Below are 24,276 nucleotides of genomic sequence, written 5' to 3'. Positions count from 1 at the left end.
AATACTGATATAGACTGTTCAAGAGTAAGTAAAAATTAAGATATTTACTCATAGGATTATTCAATAATATGACAAGTTACCTCAAAAATGGAAAAATGTAATAGAACAGAATGAAAAACATGTTACTGAGTAAATCTATGAATAAATCATTATTATCTTTGAATTTTAATTTAAATTCGCTACAAGCTTCCGTTCCAACCCCATACAATGACAGACACTTAAATTCTGGGGGTGTGTACCGCGTTCCAAACTGTCCCAATAGATAATTAACAGTTACTGACCATCGCAACGCTTTGATCAGGATTAGACTACAGAAGACGCGGGGAATAAAATTCGCAAGTGTCGCGATCAGAGGCGAGCTTCTATCGACAAGAAGAGCAACGTGTGGTTCGTCCGACTGCAGATTCGAGACAATGCTGTTACCTGGAGATCGTCGTTCGCTTTAACCGTGATATCCCTACTCTGATACCAGCTAGCAGAGTACCAGACGCAGTTAGATCCCTATGTGTGAGACCAGCTGTTTTCTATGCTCTGAGTCTCGACAGTTGTTGCTCGGTGACTCTTACGGAGCGTTCGCCTCTCTCGCAGTTGCTACAGCAGAAGTCCCATCAGGCCCAGTGTTCAGAAAATTCGTCAAACTTCACTGAAAAAGCTTCACTACCCTGGGCTACCCTTAATCAATCATCAAGGTCAGTCACGTTATTTTTCAGAGTTTATCGAACTCTTTTCTACGACTTCATTCGACTCGGGTTTCCAACGCCGCGCCGCACGGCTCAACAATGTTTGCTCTCGGACAATATTTATCAATGGCGAATGCAACCCATGTTTATCAATAACTCGTGATACCATCAATAGGTCGGTATCGTGTTGCTCGGTGGCAATTCTGCGTAGGATTAACCAGCTAAACGGGATTCAATAAATATTAGTTATTAATTTATCTTTATGCAAAATAAAATGTTACTATAATTCGATTTAACGTTTCTAATGTCTCGACAGACTTGTACTTTATATAATCATCATTGTCATAAATGCATGAAGTCTTATAACTATAATTTTACCGTCTTCAAAAATGCTGATTGTTTCACAGAGAAATTATAAAGTTGTAATCTCTCCATTCCTTGGGAAAGGATAGTTAACAACAATGGAAACTATGTATAATTGATCAAACAATGCTTTTTATATTATTTTCGTGAAGCGATACGCAGTACAAAAATGTAAACTAGTTAATTATAATTTTTCCTACTATTTCCAGTACGCGTGTTAGTTTACGAACCATTTGTTCATAGTCACCTGTTCTATTTATTCACTTGGCCAATAAATCTTCTAATGAATTTCAATGTTTCAAAGTAACTTCCACTTGATTAAACTGAACATGATGCATTCCACCAACTTTTCAATGATTTTTTTTCGATTTTAATACTTTTTCTTGAAAATAATATTAGCACTGAACTAAATAAATAAGAAAACCATGTGATCAAGTCGATGTAATTTATAACCATAAAATTATTGACTCGAATGGAATTGCTCAGCCATCTTTCACCGTCTTTACTCGATCTTAATATTTATTGAAAATGTTACCATCATTGAACTGAATAAAATGATCAAGCCAGTATAATTAATAACCGTAAAATTGTAAAAAATAAACCAGTCGAATGGGATCAACCTGTACATAGAAATGATTTAAAAAGTATTTAATAGAGACGGGTCGGGTCGGGTAGGACTTCACTCGAAAAGTAATTCGAGTTCCAGAAATTTTCGGGAATCTTGATAGTTTGGAGATCCAAAACATATTCGGGACCAGTCCGAGCCCGAAAAAAATTCTCTACCCGATCCGACATGTTCGAGATCTCGCACACCTCCAGTATTTAACGGTTGCATCGTACGCCATCAATGCCAAAGATATTTATGTGATCCCATTTACGTGTGGGCGCCTTTGCACACCACCGTTTAAAAATAATTTTTGCCCTATTTGGACCCGCCAGTTTGCTAATGATAATTGGAAAGGCGTACGATTATACAACGTACACTTTGTACGCCTTCCGCGTGCGTGTTGTGTACACATCGTGGCAATTAGTCGAAAAGTACACAACCAGGATGGAAATCCCGTTCAAAAATTACTAATTGTCATTCACTTGAACGTGGAACGGAAGGACGATTGCAATTAGAAATTGTTGGCTGCGAACCGGTATCGCGGGCTCTCAGAATAGTGTCATGCAAGACAAATGGGTTAAGTAAACAGTAGCTATCGTTTCCCGCGAACTCTTCCAAAAATTGCAACACGTGAGTTCGATGACAAGTTCGCGATGTGACAGTAGAATGAGCCTTTATTACCTCTCCTGAAAAGTAGAACGGCTGGATTACCGGTCGGACCGGGAGCAGCGCGTCGGGAAATTTCATGTTTCTGAGATGTCGTTACGATGCGCCGTGTACAATTTGGAGGGGAGCAAATGCCTGGACCTCTGTTAAAAATAAAATTTAACAGTTTTTAGACGCCAAACCTTCCATGAAAAAGAAGGTAACACAAGATAGTAATACAAATGTTGATGGAAAATTCTTTCTCAAATTAGACTGCAGAACTTTATGCAGAATACAAATCTTTTAAGTAAAAAATTATAACAAACAGAAACTAAATAAAAAATGAATTTTTCGTGAAATACAAAATTGGGAAATCATAAGAAAAAATTAATTTGTTTTGTATTTTACTTATTCATGTTTTTTTATACTTTTTCGACCCACATTCGAATAACAATAAAAATATTCTTAAATTTTTCTGATGTCCACCGTTTTCTAATTCACCTGTTTATTTTTTTATTGTATGTGCATGAAATCCGTAATTTAGTAACTATTATGTTTCTGCATTGTGGATCTTTATGCATACTTCCTTGATAGGGGTGATTCCAGAGACCATTCGAAATAACTTTTTCCTTTACGAAAATGTTCTCCATGATTCCGTTAAAGAGTTATTAACGAAAAACAGGGACCAATCAGAGCATGCGGACGGATTCCGGCTCGGCCAATGACAACGCCACGCTCAGCGGGATCTGTCACTCAGCCGGAATCCGTCTGCTAGCCACGCTCTGATTGGTCCGTGTTTTTCGTTAATAACTCCTTAAGGAGGCCGCGGAGAACATTTTCGTAAAGGAAAAAGTTATTTCAAATGACCTTAGGAATTATCCTTTTCAAGAAAATACAACAGTTTTGGGACGCCCTGTATAAATTAGCTGTAGGCAGAGAAATGAAGAGTAAAGAACAATATGACAAACATAAAATTTGAAAAGATGATCCTTTTTGTAAAATTTCCTCTCAGTTTCTACTGATGTCAATCATTAGCGAACATGAATTGCATATTTTACATCCTCTAAAAGCCGTATCGAATTGAAGACAAGACTAATAAACATATGTAGAAGATATTAACTGGGGGTTGGAACAGTTCCAAAAACAGCTCTTAACATCTGTTATTACACTGAAATAGTTATTGAATTGAAACATCTGTTATTAGAACGGAAATAACATAACGAATTATAAGACTGATGGTATTTGACGGTAAATAATATCTTGTATTTTTACACTGTCACGTTTTCAGCTATTTTCATGTCCATTTTTAGAACTTTTAGAATCGATTTTGTTTTTAATTTGTAGTTTTATTTTGTTACACATTTTTCACTTATGTGAAAGATGGACTTTTTATCTGCTGCATCAATTTTATGGGGTCTTCTGAAAATGAGAACTAGAGAAACTTAATGTAAAATTAATGCCAAGTCCTAAAATGGTTAAGAGAAATGGAAAAGTGGTTTTTATTCCCATTCCTTTTCTAGTTGTAGAAGCATTCTTTTTATTATATCGATATGTATGTGTGTGTAACTGTTGCTTGAGTCACGAAGGCCTTCAACTACCGTTGAGATTTGTGATGCTGCAGAAAGTTGAAAGTTACAGTGTAACCATTTTCTTAAGGTAACATGACAGAAAAACCATTTTCATGGTGAGAACCGAGTTCTCAATTTTAGCAGCATGAGAAAAGAAAACGTTCTATCCGATTTTTCAAAAGACAATCTAAATTATTGATATAATATTAGTAATAATACCGCCTAAATCGAAATTAGAAATGACCAATGCATAATTATTGGTATAACATTGTTTTAACCATATAATCTTACTAATTTCATTTCCAAATTTATAAAAAATTAATAACTGTATTGAATTTACTTTGAATTTACCACGGCAAGCTGACTTTTTTTTGATTTACTTTGAAAAGAAATTTCAAACGAAATAATAATTTTCTCCAGGTATTATTTAATATTCCAATTAAAAAGATGATTGATCTACAAATATAATATCCAGGGAAAAATATTTTATACATAAAATTGCACATTGCAATACTGAAAATAATACACATGATTATGATTTCAATATTAGCTGTGCATACTGTATACATATAACATCGTAGATAACAAGTACGTTGCACAAAGTTATTCAATATTTGTGTTTTATCGAGATATAGAAATCTGACACAATTGTGCAATTGCTGTTGAAGGACGATTATAGGGCACTGTTCAAAACAGAGAACAGGTTATTCAAATTTTGTACGTGACTTAGCTTTCACCGCCTTTATGGATTAGGTATTAATTCAGTAGAAATGTACAAAAAATGTTGTATCACACTTCAGAGTTTACAAATCCGCTATAATGAATGCATAAAATTTATTTAACACGTTGAGTGCCACCCCAGTGTCCATAGAAGTTACACAAAATCAAAATGACTTATTCAATAATATCAGAATAGGAAAGATAAAATTTATTTTAACTAGACTGACAATGAGTAAAATAAAACCCTTTGCACTCGAAACTATTTTAAGTCGAACATTTTCATTTTATATTTAATAATCTTAAACATTATTTTGAATAATGCTATAATCATTTTTAGTGAGGACTCTGAGTCACCACCGAGTGCCAAGGGTTAAAAGAATTTAAGAATATTGGTATTTTACAGAATGTCCTAAAAACATTGTGCTTCCTGCGAAGGGTGATTCCTGACGTCATTTGAAGTAACTTTCCCTTTACGAAAATGTTCTCCACTGCTTCGTTAAGGAGTTATCAATGATAAACGCGGACCAATCAGAGCACGCGGCTACTGCGGATGAATTCCGGCTCGGTCAATGCCGACACCACACTCGGCGAGACCTATGGCGGAGAACATTTTCGCAAAAGAAACAGTTACTTCAAAAAAGCTGAGGAATTATCCCTTTCAAGTACAACATTTTAGAGACACCCTGTATAGTTATTATTAATGGAAGAAATATATTTTAGCTCTCTTGTTTCTTCCAATTAATACTGAAACTTTTTACTTTGCATAAAGGTACGCACTCTAATCATAACAATAACGTCTCACACCTCATATAACCTAATAATCAAATTTCGTTTACTTAATAGATTGCAGAAGAAATGTTAACACTTTGCACTCCGAATTAGTTGTCAATTTCGTTGGCAACAATTCCCTCTACTAAGTATTTTATTTAACATTTACTTCAAAGGCCAGTTCCGTGACTGCTCTTATTTTAAATATAGCTCTCAAACTTTGTTGTAATTCATGTTTGTGGAACTTACATTTGTTTTTAACTCAAAAATAAAACAATTAAATAATTAAAGGAAGAACCAAATACGTATAAGAACCCGTTTTATTTACATTTTTCTTTCTCTGATGTCGAGTCACAATCGACAAAGGAATGCGAAGGGTTAAGTGTACATATGTATAAACTATCCTGAACATACAACGTTTATTTTATTTCATCGTTACCGATATTAGTGAGTCTCGAGTAATTAATTATTCCGAGATGAATGAATTTGAAACGGGCCTCTCGTACCTCGGCTTTTACATTACAGCAACAAGTGAAGCTTAGAAAAGAATTAAATAACACTCTATCCACGTCTATAAAAACGAAGGTAAAACAGACCGAGATGAGGAAAGATAAGGAGAGATATCGCGCACCTGTACTGCACCATATAGGGATAACGAGTGTCGTACACGATGGGTGCACGACGATAAATTGCAGAAGACACAACGAATGATTAATGTGAAATCGGCCGGCTTTTACTGCCGATTCATCGAAGCTTAGTAGAACGCGCACACGTAGACTAGAATAGTCATGGAGTCTGTATCCGGTTCGCGCCTTTTCTTTCAACCGGAAATCGAGTCATAGCCTAAAAAATTCGATAGGAAAAACGATTATGTAGATGGCGGTAAAATTCTGCGAAAAATGACAGCTTCACAAGATCACGTTGAATCTATTATATAACAAGTATAATACATCGTGTAGGGTTCTGGGAATCCGGAAGAGGAAAATATCATATGGCTACCGATACCTTTGGTGAGATGATGCAAACTTCAAGCATTTTGACCAGAAACTTTTAAAGATCCTTTTTGCTCTAATTCTAGTACTACATATTCAAATGTGGGTATCACGGTGTCTAAATACATACACAGTTCTATATTATATTAATTTTTAGAATGTTTCTTTCGGTAGAATCAAAGCACTTATACATTTACTATTGTTGGTAATATTATATTTCAATTATCTTAGCAATTTACAGTAGGACTTCGACTTACGGGGTTAATTACGCTTCCCGCGTAAAGCGAAAAACCAACTATGTTCATGGAAAATTTATCACTGGACTGCGAATCTTTATGCATTTATGGTCTATGAAAATTTACAAAAAATGCTAGAATATAAAATTAGATAGAATTTAGTAAGATTTTTATTTGTTTTAGATCTACATCGGTGGTTTCCATTGAAAATAAGATTTTGTGTCATGCCATTTTCTTAAAATTTGTCTATAAAAATTGAAAATTGCATAAACATCCGCAGTCTACTTATCACTCGTAAATAGCTGCGAATGCCTACGCTGTACACAAGCAATCATTTATCTTCGCTCCTGTCAAATATATACCGACGAAGCTCCCGCCATGGTAATCAAACAAATTTCACAGTTCAGTATTGTTTTTCCGATTAGCTTCTAAGAATCCGCGTAAATCCGAGTAAAACGAAAAACGATTATCATCGAGCGCACTATAACCTAGAAGGTGTCGCGCATGACAAACAAGGATGCGTCCGATCACAGTATTTTTACATATTATTATGTATTATTCTATATATATGTACATAATAGAAATATGTTATAGAAAAGAAATTGTATAGAACGAGCCTATATGCTTTTGATTTTAGCATTGGACTGGAAAATAAAGTCCTCCAACCAATAGCTAAAAAATTATAAATTACTTGTGGCGTTCGACAGGAACTTTAAAAATAACGTCCCTGTACAATGCTAAAAGTACAATTTTTTAGCAACTGAATTAGAGAATAAATTTCGAGGTAAATAACTCAAAATTCAAATTTGAACGACGCACGAACCGCCGATTGCTTTTTTTTCGTCTGGATGTTCGCAGGCAGCTATAAAGTCTTCACCGATGTACACAATGCCAAGATAACTTTTGTTTCGTTCAAAGCAGCGCGAAATAGCTGGACTCGTTGACTGAGTGTTTAAAAACACCGAGTCTGCCGTCGAAACAGTAAATTTCGAGAACGTAAACCGTGAAATCGGATTACACTGCACACACAGAAAAAGTAATTTCAAGATATGATATCATCGCAAAAATCGCACACCCCCGTGCTGCGCTACACCGAGCTTTAGACGACATCATTGATGATACCCATTTGCGTAATCCACCTACCAGATGTCTCGTCAGAAAGGATCTAGTCATTCCACGTTAATTTATTTTCAGAGATCATACTTGACCAATTTAGATTTCACTGTGCAGTTTAACTGGATTAGAAGTAAAATCTATTTGATCATTGCACTACTTGAAGTAATTCTTATAAAATCTATCATTTTATTTCGATAATTAAACGTATTGTACTGCTTAAACGTACAGTAGTAGAGGTTACACCTCTTTTATTATTATTTATTTTTTAGTTATGGTGTGTGTACGTGGGTCCGTACAAAATATATAATAATCACCATCGAGGGTTAACACTATGGTATTATACCAACACTTCACTGTTAACACTACTAATATTACAAGAATATAATAATATGACAACACGTAACACTGTCACCAGACGCATCCCTATTTTCCATGGTCCATGAGCAACATCTTTAGATTACCGTGCGTTCGATTATATCGATCGGTAAGTATAATCGATTTTCTCGTCCTGTGGACCACCTGTGGACATGCCACACGGGCAGAATCACGATTACGATTGTTATTTTAACTTCATTACGCCGTAATCGTAATTTTTTAATGTAGAGTTTTGCTCACTGTCATCCTCATTTGACATTTCGATTGAGTTAGTTTTTTTTTTTAAATACATCAATTAGCTTGCATAAAAATATCTGCATATAACGTAAAAAAATTACGTTACGTTTTCTGTATGCAACGTACATTTACTTCATTTAATGATAAAGATAAAAAATATTCAATTTTCTTTTCCGTATGTATTACTTAACAATTATAGAACGACGAATTTTATGGCGAAAATGAATACAGAAAGTACGAAACTGTGAAGATAGAAAAATTCGAGAACACTGTTAGGTTATTCCCGTCTTATTGAAAACATTTTTTAAAAATATATTTCTATTTCAAGTTTATTCGTTAGAACCGACTTAGAAAATTTTTATTTTGCATACAGATACTTATTAATATTTTGCATCCTGCAGCAAAGCTTACATGAACACAATGAACACGGAACATGGAAACAAGTTGATATAATTTTGAGCCCAATTGGCATAATCTGTTATTGTATTCAATCATAAAATTTTTTATTTTCTGTTACTCAGAATTTTTTTCGGAACATTATCTGAATATAGAAAAATTTTTTTAAATCTATATTTATCAATTTAGATATTAGAAATTCTTAAAACCGTGCATTTTTAAGTAAATGTTTGAAAAAGAACAATAATTTTTCAACATGAAATACAATATTGTCAAGTAAGAGTCAATGTATATAAATAGTTATTAAAGAATATAATAATGACAAAGTTGACGTAATTTAAATAGAACGTGTCGAATCATTCAACATTGATATACTGAAGAATTTTTAAATAATTGTGCAATGTCATGGAAAGAATGTACATACATAAACGACAGCGTCTGAATGCTGATATAAATTCATGAACGAAACGATGTCAATAAGGAATAAGGCAATCGACAATACTATTGCGCACATGAAGCGTGTCAGAATGTAAAAATTCCGTAATGCGACAATGGTATATAATCGTCTTTCATCGTGGGAACGGATGATCTCATCCGAATTAAATCCATTATTAACTCTCCTGAAGCGTTCTTCTCTGCGAGACCAACATAGCTCGCATATTTCTTGTCCCGATCTTGCCAATAAATTTACTTCTGTCCATAAATCAATTATTTAACTTGCAGTTCGAGTGACATTTTGTCATGATTAGACTGCGGATCTTTATGCAAAATAAAAATCTTGCAATCAAAACAACGTTACAATATTCTTAAGTTATTATCCTAGCCAATTTTTTGATAAATGCAACCGCAAAAATTTTCAAAAATTTAATAGTACAGTAAAGTCTTGATTTAACAAGATCTTACATTAGTCAGTTCGAGAAGCTCGAGATGCCTCGGTCGCCGAGCAGTGTAAAGTGTAAACATGTCGCGCAATCCGATACGGGCTCAAGTGTATCAGTGTGAACCACTATTAATCCAATTACAGAACCTTTTTATTTTACCACGTTTTTATTAGCTCGCTTTCTTGTTTGTTTGTCTGTCTGTCTGTTCGGTAGTAAATTTTGCAATTGATTTTAAACTAACTTCCTGCTGAGCTAGAGACTTGAAATCGGTTACATGGTTCAGAACTGGATGACAATGCATTATGCAAAAAAATTATTTTTAATAGTCTATCCGTTTCGGAGAAATAACAATTTTTCATTATTTTTTTATGGGACTTTCGCCAACTTATATTTGCGGAACTTTTCTAATTCAAATTACACTAAACACGTGGAATAACATGAAATAAACGTGAAATAAAATCGAATTTCTTTATTCAAACGATGAGCTTTAATCATTAAAATATTTTCTTATTTATTATTTTTGGTAAAAGATCATCGAATAAAAAGGAAAATATCTTATTCGTTAAAGTTCATTGCTTGGATAAAAAAATTGGATTCTATTTCACCTGAAAATACCGAAATTACTTTCTTGACAACCCAATATTATTATACGTTCTACTGTGAACAATGTGTGGCAACGGTTGCATGTACCTAGGTGGGTACAGCTTTAGGAGACGTCATCGGTGAAAATATGACAAAAATTAAGGAAGAACGGAGGATGACCGACCTAGATCCGCGCGAAGATGTTCGCGTCCAGTATGAAAGACGTTAAATGCAACGGCGTGGGTGACGATTAGCTACTCGTACATTCCGGCAGGAATGATTAAGTAATTCGAGACGATCGGGACCGGCTGTCGTAGTTGTCGAGGATGTGACGATCTACATGCGTAATGCAACCTGGATGTGTCGCTCGTTAACGTAACGTTTCGTTTCTCCGACGCACGTAATTTGTTAACGGTGCGTGAACATTGAACGTGCACGCGTCCTCGATCTAAATCTATGGTGCGAACTGGCGGATCCGTTGTTAAACGATAGGAGAGATTAATTATATTATCAAAACGCTCGACCCTTGAACCACATCTTATTCGATTCTTATCGGTAGGCTGCGCGCGTATCTTTGTTCAATATCAAAATTATTTGTACTGACCGCAAGTTTCATTCTTTATTTTATAATTTTCATAAGCTAAACCTATGCAGAGCAACATTTTTAACAAGGTTTACGAAGCACTAGAAGTGACTATTTGACATTACTTTATAAAAATAACAAGAATGTGTCTATCCAAATGTTTAGCCATTTTTTAAATAATATACAGAATGGGGCTCTTGATGCACGTCACTATTATTATACGTAGCTCGCGCGCGAGAAATGTTTGGATATGGGAACTAATGATAACTAATGAGATATGGGAGCACCGATGAGAAACGATGACCTCGGGTTTTTATATATTTTTATTAAAATTTGCATGAACGTTATGATAGTACTCAGTGTTCGGATAGTAACTAGTTTTGTCTGTAACTTTTCCACTCTTGTAGCATTAATAATCGTTACATTATGTTTTATGTAACTGCTATTACAAAGCAAATATGTATACGTATAAAAGAGCGTGTTTGTAAACAGATTCGTAACCGTTTCAAACACATGTGTTTCAAAACGTACTTGCAATTGAATTTAGTTTTCCAAAACATGCTTTTCAAGTGTCCTATAGTTCGATGATAATTCACTGAGAAATCAGACAAACAAAACGAATAGATGAAACACAAAATTTATTAAGATTTGACTTAACAAGATAAACATTTCCCAAGTTTATTGTAGGAAGCAAAGATTGGATGAAAATGTATTTGTTATTTTGGTAAATGTAATGTTTATTTTGTATTGGCAGACAAAATTGTAAAAACATTAGAGGAATTTAAGAATATTATTACATTTATTAAAATAATAAATACATTTTTATTGAACCATTGTTTCCTACAATAAACTTGGACAATTTTTATTTTGAATTGGCAATCTGCTCAGTGTGAATTAATTTCTTAGTCGATGATGCTGAGCTCTATCTTCATTGAATGAATTCTAACATATTTTCCATATCAACGAGATTATTGATGCTTTTTATCACGTTGCACAAAAAGTATGACCTGCCCTTCGGAATCCTTTCCTTTGCCAAGCGTGACTCAAGGACTATTAACCAGTAAATGGGAGTTGTAGACGACGCCAGGCACCATGTGAAAAAGTAGACATTGCTTTTTATGGTTAAACACGTACTGTTGCAAACGGTCACCGTTCTCTTTATTATATCTAGTGGTGGGATCAAGTTCAATAAGTACACAGGATGCCAATCAGTACTGTCCTCCTTAGTTCAATTGTCTTAACAAACATTCTTAAACGTTCTAACATAAACTCTTGGAATTCAACGATTTTCATTGCCTGTACAAAAAAGTTGTACAAAACAATTTTTACTTTTCTTCGAGATTTCGACCATATTGCAATATTTCCCGTATAACGGGAAAACGTGCCTCATGGCACTTAAACATAAATATTATTAATTAAATGCTCATAAAATCGTTTTTCTTAAATATCTTCTAAACTATTTACCGCATCGAAATATATATACGTTCGATAAAACCTGTAGAACTAGACAGGCTGCGTCTTTTTTGTCCTATTATTTTTTTTTCGTAAAACAAACGGTTTTGAAAAAATTGAGAAGTGTGGTTTCATTATCTTTGATCAATGAACATTAGCGAAAAATGCGATTTTTAAAATTGCGGAACTTATTCTTTTTTAATTGCAGATTATTTTGCCGGAGATTCCATATATTTTTCTTTTTAAGTCTTAAAAAGTTTTGGGTTTCACTTCCTCAAGGATATATACAACTTTAATGAATTTCATCTACAATCCATGATTTACAATCATCTTTTACACCATATAATTGGCTTTTCTCGAATTATTTTCTTACAGGCCGAAAATGTTAAAAATGTTAATGGCGCTATAGTTATGCTCCGCAGTGTATACGGGTGTCCCAAAATTCTTTCAACAGCCGGAAATGGGAGGTTCCTGACGTCATTTGAAGCAACATTTTCCTCAGCACAAATTTAATTAAAAACTCACTTATTCAGCTGTAAATCCATTTGCTGCTTCGAAATGTGTGTCACTGGGTCACTCGGTGACGAACTGGACAGATGTCTTCAGGTATACGGCAGTACCGAAAGCTAATAAGGGACGTACGGCCAGGTCGACGAACTGCACAGCTGGTGGTATATACGTTGCGTATATAATAACGTTGTGTATATAAGTTGCCTAGTTGGTATACTAAGGTCTAAGGGATGCGCGGTCAAGTCGTCGATCCAGAATTTCACTTGCACTATCGAATCGATAAATAATTCGTATGTTTATTTCACACAGATGCCTCGAAATTATTCCACACTCACGATCACTGTTCACATTTATCAACACATAGTTATGCACTAATAATAATTGCCATATCCCTTGTAATGCTGTACAAACCACAACAATCAGGTAATGCGATCACTAGATAGCGGATTTCATGCATTTGTAGCAAAAATGAGTAGGTGCATTTTGAGAGATTAAAATAATCTAAAAACACCAATGTATTATTTTCAACTTGTTAAAATGATTACAGAGTAAGAATCAAATATTTGTTTGGCTCCTGTCCCTTGTAATAGCAGCAGCCAACTTTCATTTTGCATAAAGATCCGCAGTCTAGTGATTACTTTAATCACTATCAAAAACACAACTGGTCTAAATACCACCAGCTGTGCAGTTCGTCGACCTGGCCGTACGTCCCTTAGCTTTCGGTACTGTCGTATACCTGAAGACATTTGAGCAGTTCGTCATCGAGTGACCCAGTGATACACATTTCGAAGCAGCAAATGGATTTACGGCTGAATAATTGAGTTTTTAATTCAATTTTTGCTGTGGAAAATGTCGCTTCAAATGACGTCAGGAACCTCCCATTTCCGGCTGTAGAAAGAATTTTGGGACACCCATGTATGTATACGCGCATATGTCTCGCGGAATTGCGTGTGTCATGACGTATACACGTTCTCAGTCTAAATATAATTAAAGTAAGATCAATTGCTTTACATTTCGATCATGCTTATATAACGTTTGAGGCACATAGTCGTTAGATTTCGATACAGTTTATAACGTGCTGCATCCCACCATTAATTATACAGCATGGTTACACAACGAACTGACATCTTTACTTGGCTGCCCGAGGTTGATGAATTGACTATGTTATTTTGCAGATGGACACCTTGAAAACGACTCTGGGCACAAACGAATTCGCCGAATCGAAGGCTAATCTTTGTCGGGCACTGGTCGCCGAATTTCTCGGAACGATGCTTCTAAACTTCTTCGGCTGCGGTTCTATCATCACCAAAAACGTCGTCGCCATCAGTCTAACCTTTGGCCTGACCGTGGCTGCCGCGATTCAAGGAATAGGACACGTTTCGGGTGGCCATATCAATCCTGCGGTGACGTTTGGTTTGATGGTTATTGGCAAGGTCAGAAACTTCACTTGAACGTTGAAGTAGAGCCTTGATCTAAGACAGGCGTATCAATCTCATTCAATTTTGTAAATCAATGTCACCCTTTTGCAAATAAATTTCACCCATTAAGAAAATTATCATTAGATTAATTTTTGTTGAATGTTAGTAAAAGTTACATAATAGTATATCGTACTGAACATTACTGAGTCTACAGATATGATTAAAATCGCTGTAACGTAATAATTGTGCTGCAACAATAAAAAATGAAGTATGAACTGTTATAATCATTGTGTATGCACTACTTTTAAACGTACAGTTAGATTGATTTTTCTTGTACTACAATACATACAGAGTTTACGGTGTCTACACTCTACATCATAAAAGTGTAATAATCGCTCGTATCCTAGCTTACACTTGCTTTATAATTTGCTTTTAGCTTGTTACAGTCTTCTAATGTTGTTCAGTCATGAATAGTGTTTAAAGAGAACCTACCCTTCATCATATACAAATCAATATGACACATAATAGACATATTTTATTTTTCTTTCGTTATTATAAATTTTTATTATTTCAGATTTGTCGAGATATTTGTTCGTAAAATTTAAAAATTGTATGATAGAAAGAAATAGCAATATTCTGTTCTTATTACCAAAATCAACAAAATTAGAAAGCTACAATTCAATTCTACTAATTCAATCGACAAACAATATTAAATAAGTATGAAATAAATAACTCATTTTTAAATGCAATATATATATATATAAATATAACATATTTAAATTTCATCAAAATCGGAGGACAGTGGTACTTTCCAAATAATTACCGCAACTTCTTCCCTGCTATCGCCTTACAATTCCTCCACTACCAGTATGTAGGTTGCCCACATATAACCCTACAGATAATATCTGGATAACTATTAGATCAAGGACAAACTATGTCGATTCACGATACAAAAAATTGAGTTTTTCCATTTAAAGAAGTAAAAATGACCTTGAAATCTCCGAAACGCCTTCGCGCACATAAAAAGTGTTTACTGTATAATGTGCCTCAAAAATATTTATTTCTGTTTTAGATACCTATAATCAGAGGATTATTATACGTCTTGGCCCAAGTTGTAGGTGCAATTGCAGGCTCTGGTACAATTAGAGCACTGTCCCCCGAATCAATGGAAGACTCTCTGGGTGTAGTAAGCCTTTCCGATGGTGTTACACCTGTTCAAGGTTTCGGAATAGAATTTTTCCTGGCGTTCATATTGGTTCTCGTCGTGTGTGGTGCATGCGACGCAGCTAAGCCTCATAGCCAGGGAATAGCACCTCTCGTGATTGGACTCGCAGTCAGCGTCGGTCATCTCGTTGGTGTAATATACATATTCAGCTCCATTTGATATTTATTATACTATTAACCATTATTGCGTTGCATTATCTTGTATAGTTTGATAGATTGCACTTAGCACCATAGTTTGATTAACCTTTCGTAGACGACATATGTTGGTAAGGTCAGCTTAAGTGGGAGCTCCCCGAACCCATTTATAGACCTTACGCGAGACAGTTCATTAAATTAAACAATACATTGCTATATTTTCATTTTCAAACATGTACGAGATTACTCTACCATATTTGGGATGGAATTTTCTGTTTTGTATTTTTTGAGGATTTTAAAACGTCTTTAGTAATGAATAAATACTATTTTATTCATAATTTATATTTATCAATTGAAGAAACGAGAGTTTTATTAAATAAAATGTTAATGTCAAGTATAACTAGCCACAGTCTACGCGAAAGATTGATGAATGGAAACGTGAAAAAACTTGAAAAATTAGAAAACTACTGATTTGCAAATTATAAATAGCACAATTTTGATCCAAATAATTTCCACAAGTGAATATAATACAAAAGAGATTTCGAGAAATATTCAAAAGACACGAGAAATAATATTTTAAAATATTTATTTGTAGATTACAAATACCAATTTCGTACTCTAAATATTTTTTTAGACGCTTCTTTAATTATTACTATTGTACAAAAATAAGAAGAAACTGCAAAATGATATGAAGGCTTTGTTAGAGACACTAAGCTTCTTCGTAAAGAACAATTATTATTAAACCGCGTATTTTTATACAAAATCAAAAATTTTGAAGTCAATTATAATAAACAGAGTTTAAATTAAAACGTACTTTTTAAAAAATAATTTTTACAATCTAAAAGCAAAGTAATAGTGCTCTTAAATTTGTTGAATGTTTTTACAGTTTTGTATTTTACTGAATCGAAAATTATTGTAATGTGTTTATTATTATTTTATCTTATTGATAAAATTCTCTCTCTATTTTAGTTTAGCTAACTTTTTCGTTTCAACAGGTGCCAAGAACTGGCGCAGGGATGAATCCAGCACGATCATTCGGCAGCGCCGTTGTAATGAATGCATTCGATAATCACTGGCTGTATTGGATCGGTCCGATTTTGGGTGGAATGGCGGGTGGATTAGTGTATGCACATGCAATTGGTCCTGCAAAGGAACCGGAAGGTTATGCATCTGTGGCGAGGGGGGAGAAGGAGGTACGGCAGTGAAGAAGAAGACAATGGAACTTGTTGCTTGTACTTCCATCAGTTGTTAATACCATTTCTGATTTCAATGAACTCCTAAAGCCAATTATTGCAGTGATTTATTAAGCGTGCATTGATTTTAATATATGAAGGTCGCAGACGTTCGTAAATGTCCATGTTCCAAAATAAATAAAAATAACAATATACTTTATTGGATCATTATTCAGTAGAATTTGGTTAAGAATAAGATTCACCGTCTTTCTCTCTCCGAAAATAAATAAACAAAGAGACGGATGTTCATTCTTTAACCCTTTGCACTCAGAACTATTTTTCAATTTTGTTGTCAACAACTCATTCCTATACTATTTTAAGTGTTTTATATATTTGAAATTTACTTCAAAGGTCAGTTCCTTGACTGCTACTCACTTTAAACAATTTTGTTCACTAATTATATTAAATATAGCTCTCAAACTTTGTTATAATTTATATTTGTTTTTAACTAAAAAGTAAGACGATTAAATAAAGTAAAACCCGTGTTATTTACATTTTTCTTCCTCTGATATCGAATTACACTCGATAAAGGAGTGGAATGGGTTAATAATGTAAACAGTATTTTGAATAATGGTACAGCAATTTTTAGTGGTGACTCTGTCACTACTCGCGAGTGCTAAGGGTTAATATAAAAGTGCAATAATATTATGCGAACATTGGAATCGAAAATGTTTATATATTCTCGTTGTAGAATCTTTCTATGTTTTCTATGCATTCAAAAATACAAATAGTAGAATCTTTTTTTTTTAAGTTGTCACTCGTCTCTCTCCCACAGCAGTTCGAGTACATAGACAGCGGACGGGGTGGACTTTAAGAAATGAAGATACAAAGAAAGATTCGAAGACGGGAATGCAATTTTTTAAAATACATTTAACGAATATACGAATGATCGTAAATATGTGAAGTGTTATTTTTGCAGCTGGAGAGCCTTACCAATAAGAAGGACGTCAACCCCGCATAAACTGCCTGGCGTTCCCCATCATCCTGTTTGAAATACTGTCGAATCATCACTTGCATTAGAATTATAAATACGTATTATGTCTATGAAATTGAAGATCTTAGAAAGAGAAGACTAGTAAAGTTTTTGATAAGCGGAAAATAATTTTATACGTATTTCATACAATTTTATACACTAATTTCACCTACATTAAATAAAAAGTATATGTACTATTTATGAAGGGTTTGAGACTATGTGTTGTATTATAAATATTATGGTTTATTTGATGATTCAAAAGATACAGAAGGCCAAAGATCAATCGTCGAAGTAAAATTGTGTGACACATACAACGAATCAAAAATCATCCAGTCAGACGTTTACATTGTAATGTAACTAAAAATTCATCCCAACAGTTGTATATTATATTAAAAAAATTGTATTGCTTCATTTATCGGTATACGTCTATGTATTCTACGTGTAAGTTAAAATTGCAAAAATCGGTTTACGATACTACTGTTTATGCGATAAAAATGTAACATGAATTATGTAACTTCCGATTGCGGCAGCTTGCTAATCTAATAGCATTTAATGTGTTTTGTATATCCTTGATGAATTGCTGATATAACCATTCGATACCGAAGTTTTGCATCTCTTGTATTTATAAATTCATACGATACATATTATTTTTATATAATTGTACATCCAAAGTACGACGGAAATAATATTATCACATATGCTATCGCGTTTATATAATATTATAATAATATTATATAAAATAAAAGAATAAAGAATAATATATTACGAATGTATGCTACACATCCTGTCGGGTGAAATAAAATGTAAATGTTCAATATGAAAAGTACCAGTGGCAAATCATTTGTACAATGCTTGATGTGCGGAAGAGGTTGTTCTGATAAATAAGCAACACTTGATGTTACATGTACACACCATTGTCTGTATTTGATACATAATTTCAAATGTTAATAGAATATCGAATAATCTATGTACCGTCTTCACATTAACCTCGTACACATATTCATAGCGTTACATTAAGTTTCATTCCTTAAAGTACCTTGTGTGTTCCCAATAATGGAGTTAATTGTGAATAATAAAAAAAAATCAAATTGGGCCATTGCTTTGAACAAGAGACGTTGTCTGTAATTGAAAAACGTTCGAAGCACAGTAAAACGTAAAACTCCGATATATATATATACAACATCTTTACGTCCAATATATCAATACATGTTTACCAGACTGTAAGTGAGATATCTAAAACGAGTGCCTAAATTTACATATGTCCCTTTAATTGTATCCTCGATATTTCTACGTCGTCGCGACGTAACAATATAAAAAACAGATTTCTTTGCAGCAGCTGTGAAAGTTATCGATTATCTCCTTATTTTTTAAATAATAGCTTTTCTGTTGTTCTTATGCAGAAACGTGGATTATTAATAGGCACTACCTTCTTGTTTCGTATCTCATTGGTGTTATTAGTAATTAACATGTAGACGCGACTCTACAACTGTCACACGGGGAAAATAAAAGATAAATACAGAAGTTTAGATACAGCGTGGTAATAAGACATGAATTACCTTAAACTCACATGTTTACTTAAGGGGTCTAATGGCAAAACGTTTGAAGTGTTTACCTATGTATGTTCGTTAAAAATGCATCGAGATCAAGTTCCGAATTTGCAAAACTCTTGACCAAGTCCAAGCTTGTTATAGCTTAACCCAATATTTCTTAATCGAAAGCAACATCCGCAAGTGTTCAACAATAATATCCAACAAATTCAGCCTTCCATTTGTTGAAGTTTGTCTTCAAGACTGTCTTGGCTGTCGTTCGTATCGTGTAAAGATATTGTGTGAGTCTCGTGATCAAGTTCTATCACAGACTCTTCTAGCTCACCCTTTTGGACTTCTAACACGTTGTCCGACGTTCCGAAAATATCTGTAGACTCTGAAAGTTCCTGTTCTACCAAAGTTAAAGTCGTATTTTGTTCGGGTTGTTCTATTATAATTGGTTCTTCTGTTACAGTTTCCATCTTAGCATCGGATTCCGATGGCAAATCCTCTTCTATTTCCATTCCACCAGAGAATTCTAATTTAATATTCATCTCCTCCTCTTCGGGGTGTTCTTCGACTATCTCCTCTTTTAGCGTTTCGTCGTTCTCGTTGGAGGGACCAGGTTTCGGTTTATCAGTGGTTTTCGTGACAACGTCTGGGACAGTCGGCATTTGGCTGAGATTACTTAAAACTGTTTCTTGCATCTTCACTACGGAGTCAGTTGAATCCAGTATACTACACAGTTCTCGACTCATCTCTTCCACTTCAGACGGTTCGTCCGACTTAACAAGGATAATTTTCTTGTTTCCGTAAACTTTAGAACTAGTTATCAATGGCTGTTTACCTTCTCTTCTAATTGCTACAGTTGTAATAGTTGGTTTTGGTGCAACTGTGGTGGGTTCCTTCTGTACAGTTTCAACTGGTTTCACCTCAACTGGTTTCACCTCGACTGGTTTCACCTCGATTGGTTTTACCTCGACTGGTTTCACTTCGACTGGAGCAACCTTTTCTTTTTCTGGTGCAGCTGGTGTTGTTTCCTCTTTTGGTATTGTCGCAGGCGTTGTTGTTACGGATGTTGTTGTTATAGGAGTCGTGGTTGTTACGTCATTGTCATTATACTCTTGCTCTTCGTCGTACATACTTTGCTTTTTCTTCACAAATACTCTTTTCAGTGGCAATTGTTGTTCATCTTCGGATTCGTCCTGACGCTCTGGTGATAATTCCTCTATGGGCTCGAATTCTTGTTGTTTACGCGCTTCTAACTCTTCGATCTTCAGGCGTTGCTGTTCCACTCTCTTTTCCAACTGTTCTAATTTTTCTTTAGTTTCCTGATCGCCCCCTGTTAATGCGGGCTTTTGAACAGGTGCTACCGTCGTCTTTGGTGCTGGTGACGGTGCACTTACTGTAGGCTGAGATGTTTTCAACTCGAATTTTGGAGATTCGCTGACTACAGTCTCGGTACTTTTTACCGGAGTCGGTTGTTGTCGTGGTTCAGTGGTTGCTTGTAAAACTGTTTGGATCAGACCCGAATGCTTATCGAGCGGCTTTTTCACTACAACTCTTTTGACAACGTTACCAGTAGGTAGTTTCGCTAATTCTGCTGGATCTATTATCGTACCATCGGGATTCATGATAACTTCCCTTGTAGTGTCTCCTTGTCGAATAATTCTACGAACGATTACACGTTTCGTAACCTTGTGACCTGAACTGGTCAACTCGGACGTGGTCCCTGGTACCTCTCCTTCTTTTGTTGTAACTGGAGTTGTAGTAGTTTCGGTGGTTCCACCGGGTTTCCTCACTACGATTCTTTTTATAACTTTAATGGTACTAACAGCTTTTGGTGTACTACTAATCGGAGTAGGAGTTTCCAGCTTTTCCTCTTTCACAGAAACCACAGTTGGCGAAGTACTCTGCCCTGGTTGTGATTTCGATTGATTTGTAGATGTAGGCGATTCTTTACCTTGTTCTTGACCAGCATTTTGATGTTTCAAAGGAATTTTATGCTCTTTGAATACAGATGCAACTATTTTCTGAACTTGCGCTTCTGTTTCATCCACACGAGTAGTCTTTACAGGCTCCTCGTTCGGTTTAGGCTGTGGAGTCTTTGCAACTGGTTGAGATTGACTGCTATTCGGACTTTGTTTAATCTTCGTATCCTGTACTTCTCTACGTTGAATAGGCATTAGTGTTTTAATTGTCTTTTTAATCATGTTTCCATCTTTACGTCTCACATATACTACCCGTTCTTTTTGATTTTCATCCTTCTCTTCTCTCTCACGGTCCTCCTCGCTTTCCGATCTATTGGCTTTACTTGGTTTTGGAAGCTTCTTCACGATGTATGCTGGCGGTTCATAATCGTCATCACCATCCGAGTATTGCTCTTCCTCTTCATCTTCGTCGGTGTCTAGTTCAATTTTAGTTTTATTATCTGGCTGCAATCCATCTGGTCCCATTTTTTCACCTGCTTCAATATGTTGTTTAATATGAGTGACATAATCTGCCCTATTTCTGCAAGATTCCTGGCAGACATCGCAAGTTAATCCCATACCTGTGCGTTTTGTGTGCGTTAGCTGATGTACTTCTAAGCTCTCCTTGCGTTTGAATGCTTTGCCACAGTCTTCGCAGACGTGACGTTTTTCTACAGAATGGGTACGCATGTGTCTAGTTAAATGATGAGATAAAAGGAATGAACGAGGACAAAGCTTGCACAAATATGGTCTGTGCCCTGCATGACTTGTTAAATGACGAGCTAATTTAGTACTTGTACGGAATGCTTCCTTACAGTACTCACAAACGAATGTTTTATCTTCATTGTGAAGCACCTCGTGTCGTTCCAACCCCTGTTTGTAGGTGAAACGTTTGTTGCAAATATTGCACTGGAAAGGTTTTTCCTTTTTATGCACAGAATCCTCGTGTTTCTCTAATTCCTCAGTTGTAAAGAATTCGCGATCGCAATGTTGACAACCGTATCGCAATTCATCTCTGTGAACTTTTTCATGACGCTGTAACAAATTCGCTCTTGAAAACTGTTTATTACAGATCGGGCAAGAGAAAGGTTTTTCATCTGAATGCGTACTCATGTGTTTCGCTAGATCATATTTAGAGAAAAACATACGATCACATTCTGTGCACTTGTAGTTGCGTTCTCTGTGGGCAGTCTGTATGTGAAGAGAAAGTGCTTGGCGTAGAGGGAAAGTACGATCGCATTGATCACACGCATGCACCCTAATCTCACCTGGTTCTAGTTTAAGTTCTTCTTTAGCACTATGCGTATCTTGATCTCCCTCGCTACCAGCATCCTGTTCTTCCCCATAAAAATCATGTGGATCTTCTTTTTCTCTTTGTTTTTCTGCTTGCCTGTCCCTCTCTCTTTCTCTATCTCTGTCCCTTTCTCTTTCTCTATCGCGATCCTTGTCTCTTTCTCGTTCTCTTTCTCTATCCCTTTCTCTATCTCGTGTTTCTCGTCTTTCTCTATCACCATTGTCAACACGAGGTTTCTTTGCACCATCATTTGAAGATCTCTGTTCTAATGGTCGTTTGTTGTTCACTTCAGGAGGATCATTAGGTATTGGTGGAAATGGTCTTGGCAAGACACCAGACAACGGATAAGCTCTTAGCGCCTCATCTGCTTTCTTACATTGAAGTTTAAATTTGTAAGAACGATCTAGATTCCAACGACACATACTGCAGATCATTTGTGGCATTCCATCCGCTGCATAAACCTTAAACACAATATATGAAAATATTAATAAAGTTCTAATGAATCGTTCCTGGAATCGCTGTTTCAATTTCAAGGTGGAAACATTGTCTGTTTAAAAAACAAACAAATAAAACTTATACGGTCTTCGCATAAAGTTACGCAAAACATCCTTAAATGATATTTTACTCAGTTTGATAATAGATTTTAGTTGGATATGTTATATCATATCCAAGATTCCAAATGTTCAAGTATACAACACTGCAACACAATTAGAGAAAAATCAAACGTTATACAGTCTCTGAAAATTGAAAGTCGGTAAATTATCATTCAGGGTGTGACATCGATACAGATAATTGCTAAATTCAGCTAAAAAAATCTCATCTACAACAATTTTCCACAAACTAAACTCGACTACTCCAGATAACGTGTCCCACATATAGCATGCGAGAAAATTGGTCGTTTTCCCGCCAACGGGAACAAATCGATAAATTTATAAATAAGCAATTGTCGATAAAATAAATTATAATTTCAAAATAAACCGAACATCGTCATGTTTTACCATCGTTACGGTCGAAAATATGGACTCCCGATACATTATCTAACTCGTCAAAGCGCATTAAAACGGCAATGCATATTCAAAATTCAATTGTATACATTTTAACACAATTTGTTTAACATATCCTAGATGTGCGAAAATTTAGTTGAAAATAGCTCAGCCGGTAAAGAAGATAGCTGCGTTATCCAAGCTGTTTGCAGTACATTGGCACAGTACGCATATAATATGATAAAAAGTATCGATAATAAAAAGAAGCTGGGAGAGCGGAGTACCGTTAACGTTAGAAATAAAAAACATATGGAGGAATACACAAAAATATGTATATCTGAAAAATATGGAATGAAAGGTGGAGAGAACGGATCTCTGGCGGTCGATGCCTTCTCTAAAGAAAATAATTACCTCGATGGCGACACACGACATGATCTGCAGGGTAAGCGGCACTTGAAATGGCTTACTATGATCTCTTTCATAAATGTAGCTTAGCGGTTCCGATTCTGTCAGGCAGAATCGACATACTCGTCTGGAGCGGAGTGCCGCCGGTCTGTTCTCCATGTTTTTCTGCCTACCGTCCGTACAGACACCCACGAAGAACACGCACTCACGCGTCTCTCACGTCGTTCTTCCCTCGAGTCCTCTCCGGACGTGGTGGGTTCGCACTTTTCCAACACTGTTTCCAACAATCACGCTAAGAATGTATCGTTCATTAATCGGATTCCGAAGAAACGACGCCGAGCGTCGGTAAGCGTCGCGTCACAGACGACAAACGAGCGGGACGAAGTATACACCGCTTTGGCGCTA

The 24,276-nt window shown here is 35.4% G+C and overlaps 2 protein-coding genes across 7 annotated transcripts; one reads left to right on the top strand and one right to left on the bottom strand.

Annotated features, from left to right (window-relative positions):
- The first annotated feature begins 509 nt into the window (after positions 1-509).
- On the top strand, positions 510-17,960 carry LOC143214449 (aquaporin AQPAn.G). Of its 4 annotated transcripts, none has more exons than XM_076435553.1 (5): positions 510-689; positions 13,887-14,144; positions 15,202-15,486; positions 16,484-16,681; positions 17,499-17,960. In XM_076435553.1, exons 2-5 carry the CDS (start codon positions 13,887-13,889, stop codon positions 17,532-17,534), a joined length of 777 nt encoding a protein of 258 aa, XP_076291668.1. In that variant the 5' UTR covers positions 510-689; the 3' UTR covers positions 17,535-17,960. The 4 variants fall into 4 exon arrangements, with proteins under 4 accessions (XP_076291668.1, XP_076291658.1, XP_076291677.1 ...); XM_076435543.1 differs by having other exon boundaries at positions 511-689; positions 17,496-17,960; XM_076435562.1 differs by having other exon boundaries at positions 511-689; positions 16,484-16,720; positions 17,640-17,960.
- LOC143214403 (uncharacterized) lies at positions 17,909-24,036 on the bottom strand. 3 transcript variants are annotated; one of them, XM_076435444.1, is made up of 3 exons: positions 23,878-24,036; positions 21,771-22,944; positions 17,909-21,686 (listed from the first exon to the last, which is right to left on the bottom strand). In XM_076435444.1, exons 1-3 carry the CDS (start codon positions 24,028-24,030, stop codon positions 19,450-19,452), a joined length of 3,564 nt encoding a protein of 1,187 aa, XP_076291559.1. In that variant the 5' UTR covers positions 24,031-24,036; the 3' UTR covers positions 17,909-19,449. The 3 variants fall into 3 exon arrangements, with proteins under 3 accessions (XP_076291559.1, XP_076291566.1, XP_076291551.1); XM_076435451.1 differs by having other exon boundaries at positions 17,909-21,683; XM_076435436.1 differs by having other exon boundaries at positions 17,909-22,944.
- Positions 24,037-24,276: the final 240 nt, after the last annotated feature.

This window comes from Lasioglossum baleicum, chromosome 1 (assembly GCF_051020765.1).
Source record: "Lasioglossum baleicum chromosome 1, iyLasBale1, whole genome shotgun sequence".
NCBI lineage: Eukaryota > Metazoa > Arthropoda > Insecta > Hymenoptera > Halictidae > Lasioglossum > Lasioglossum baleicum.
Note: the sequence above shows the minus strand (reverse complement) of the source record. Positions and strands in the feature narration are given on the sequence as shown.

Excerpts from the sequence above, each read along its gene's own strand:
- LOC143214449 (XM_076435535.1), top strand. The coding sequence starts at position 13,887 with ATGGACACCTTGAAAACGACTCTGGGCACAAACGAATTCGCCGAATCG. Across the intron at positions 15,487-16,483 it reads GCGTCGGTCATCTCGTTGGT|GTGCCAAGAACTGGCGCAGG; the intron begins GTAATATACATA and ends TCGTTTCAACAG. Across the intron at positions 16,682-17,639 it reads TGGCGAGGGGGGAGAAGGAG|CTGGAGAGCCTTACCAATAA; the intron begins GTACGGCAGTGA and ends TTATTTTTGCAG.
- LOC143214403 (XM_076435436.1), bottom strand. The coding sequence starts at position 24,030 with ATGGAGAACAGACCGGCGGCACTCCGCTCCAGACGAGTATGTCGATTC. Across the intron at positions 22,945-23,877 it reads TGTCGTGTGTCGCCATCGAG|GTTTATGCAGCGGATGGAAT; the intron begins GTAATTATTTTC and ends ATTGTGTTTAAG.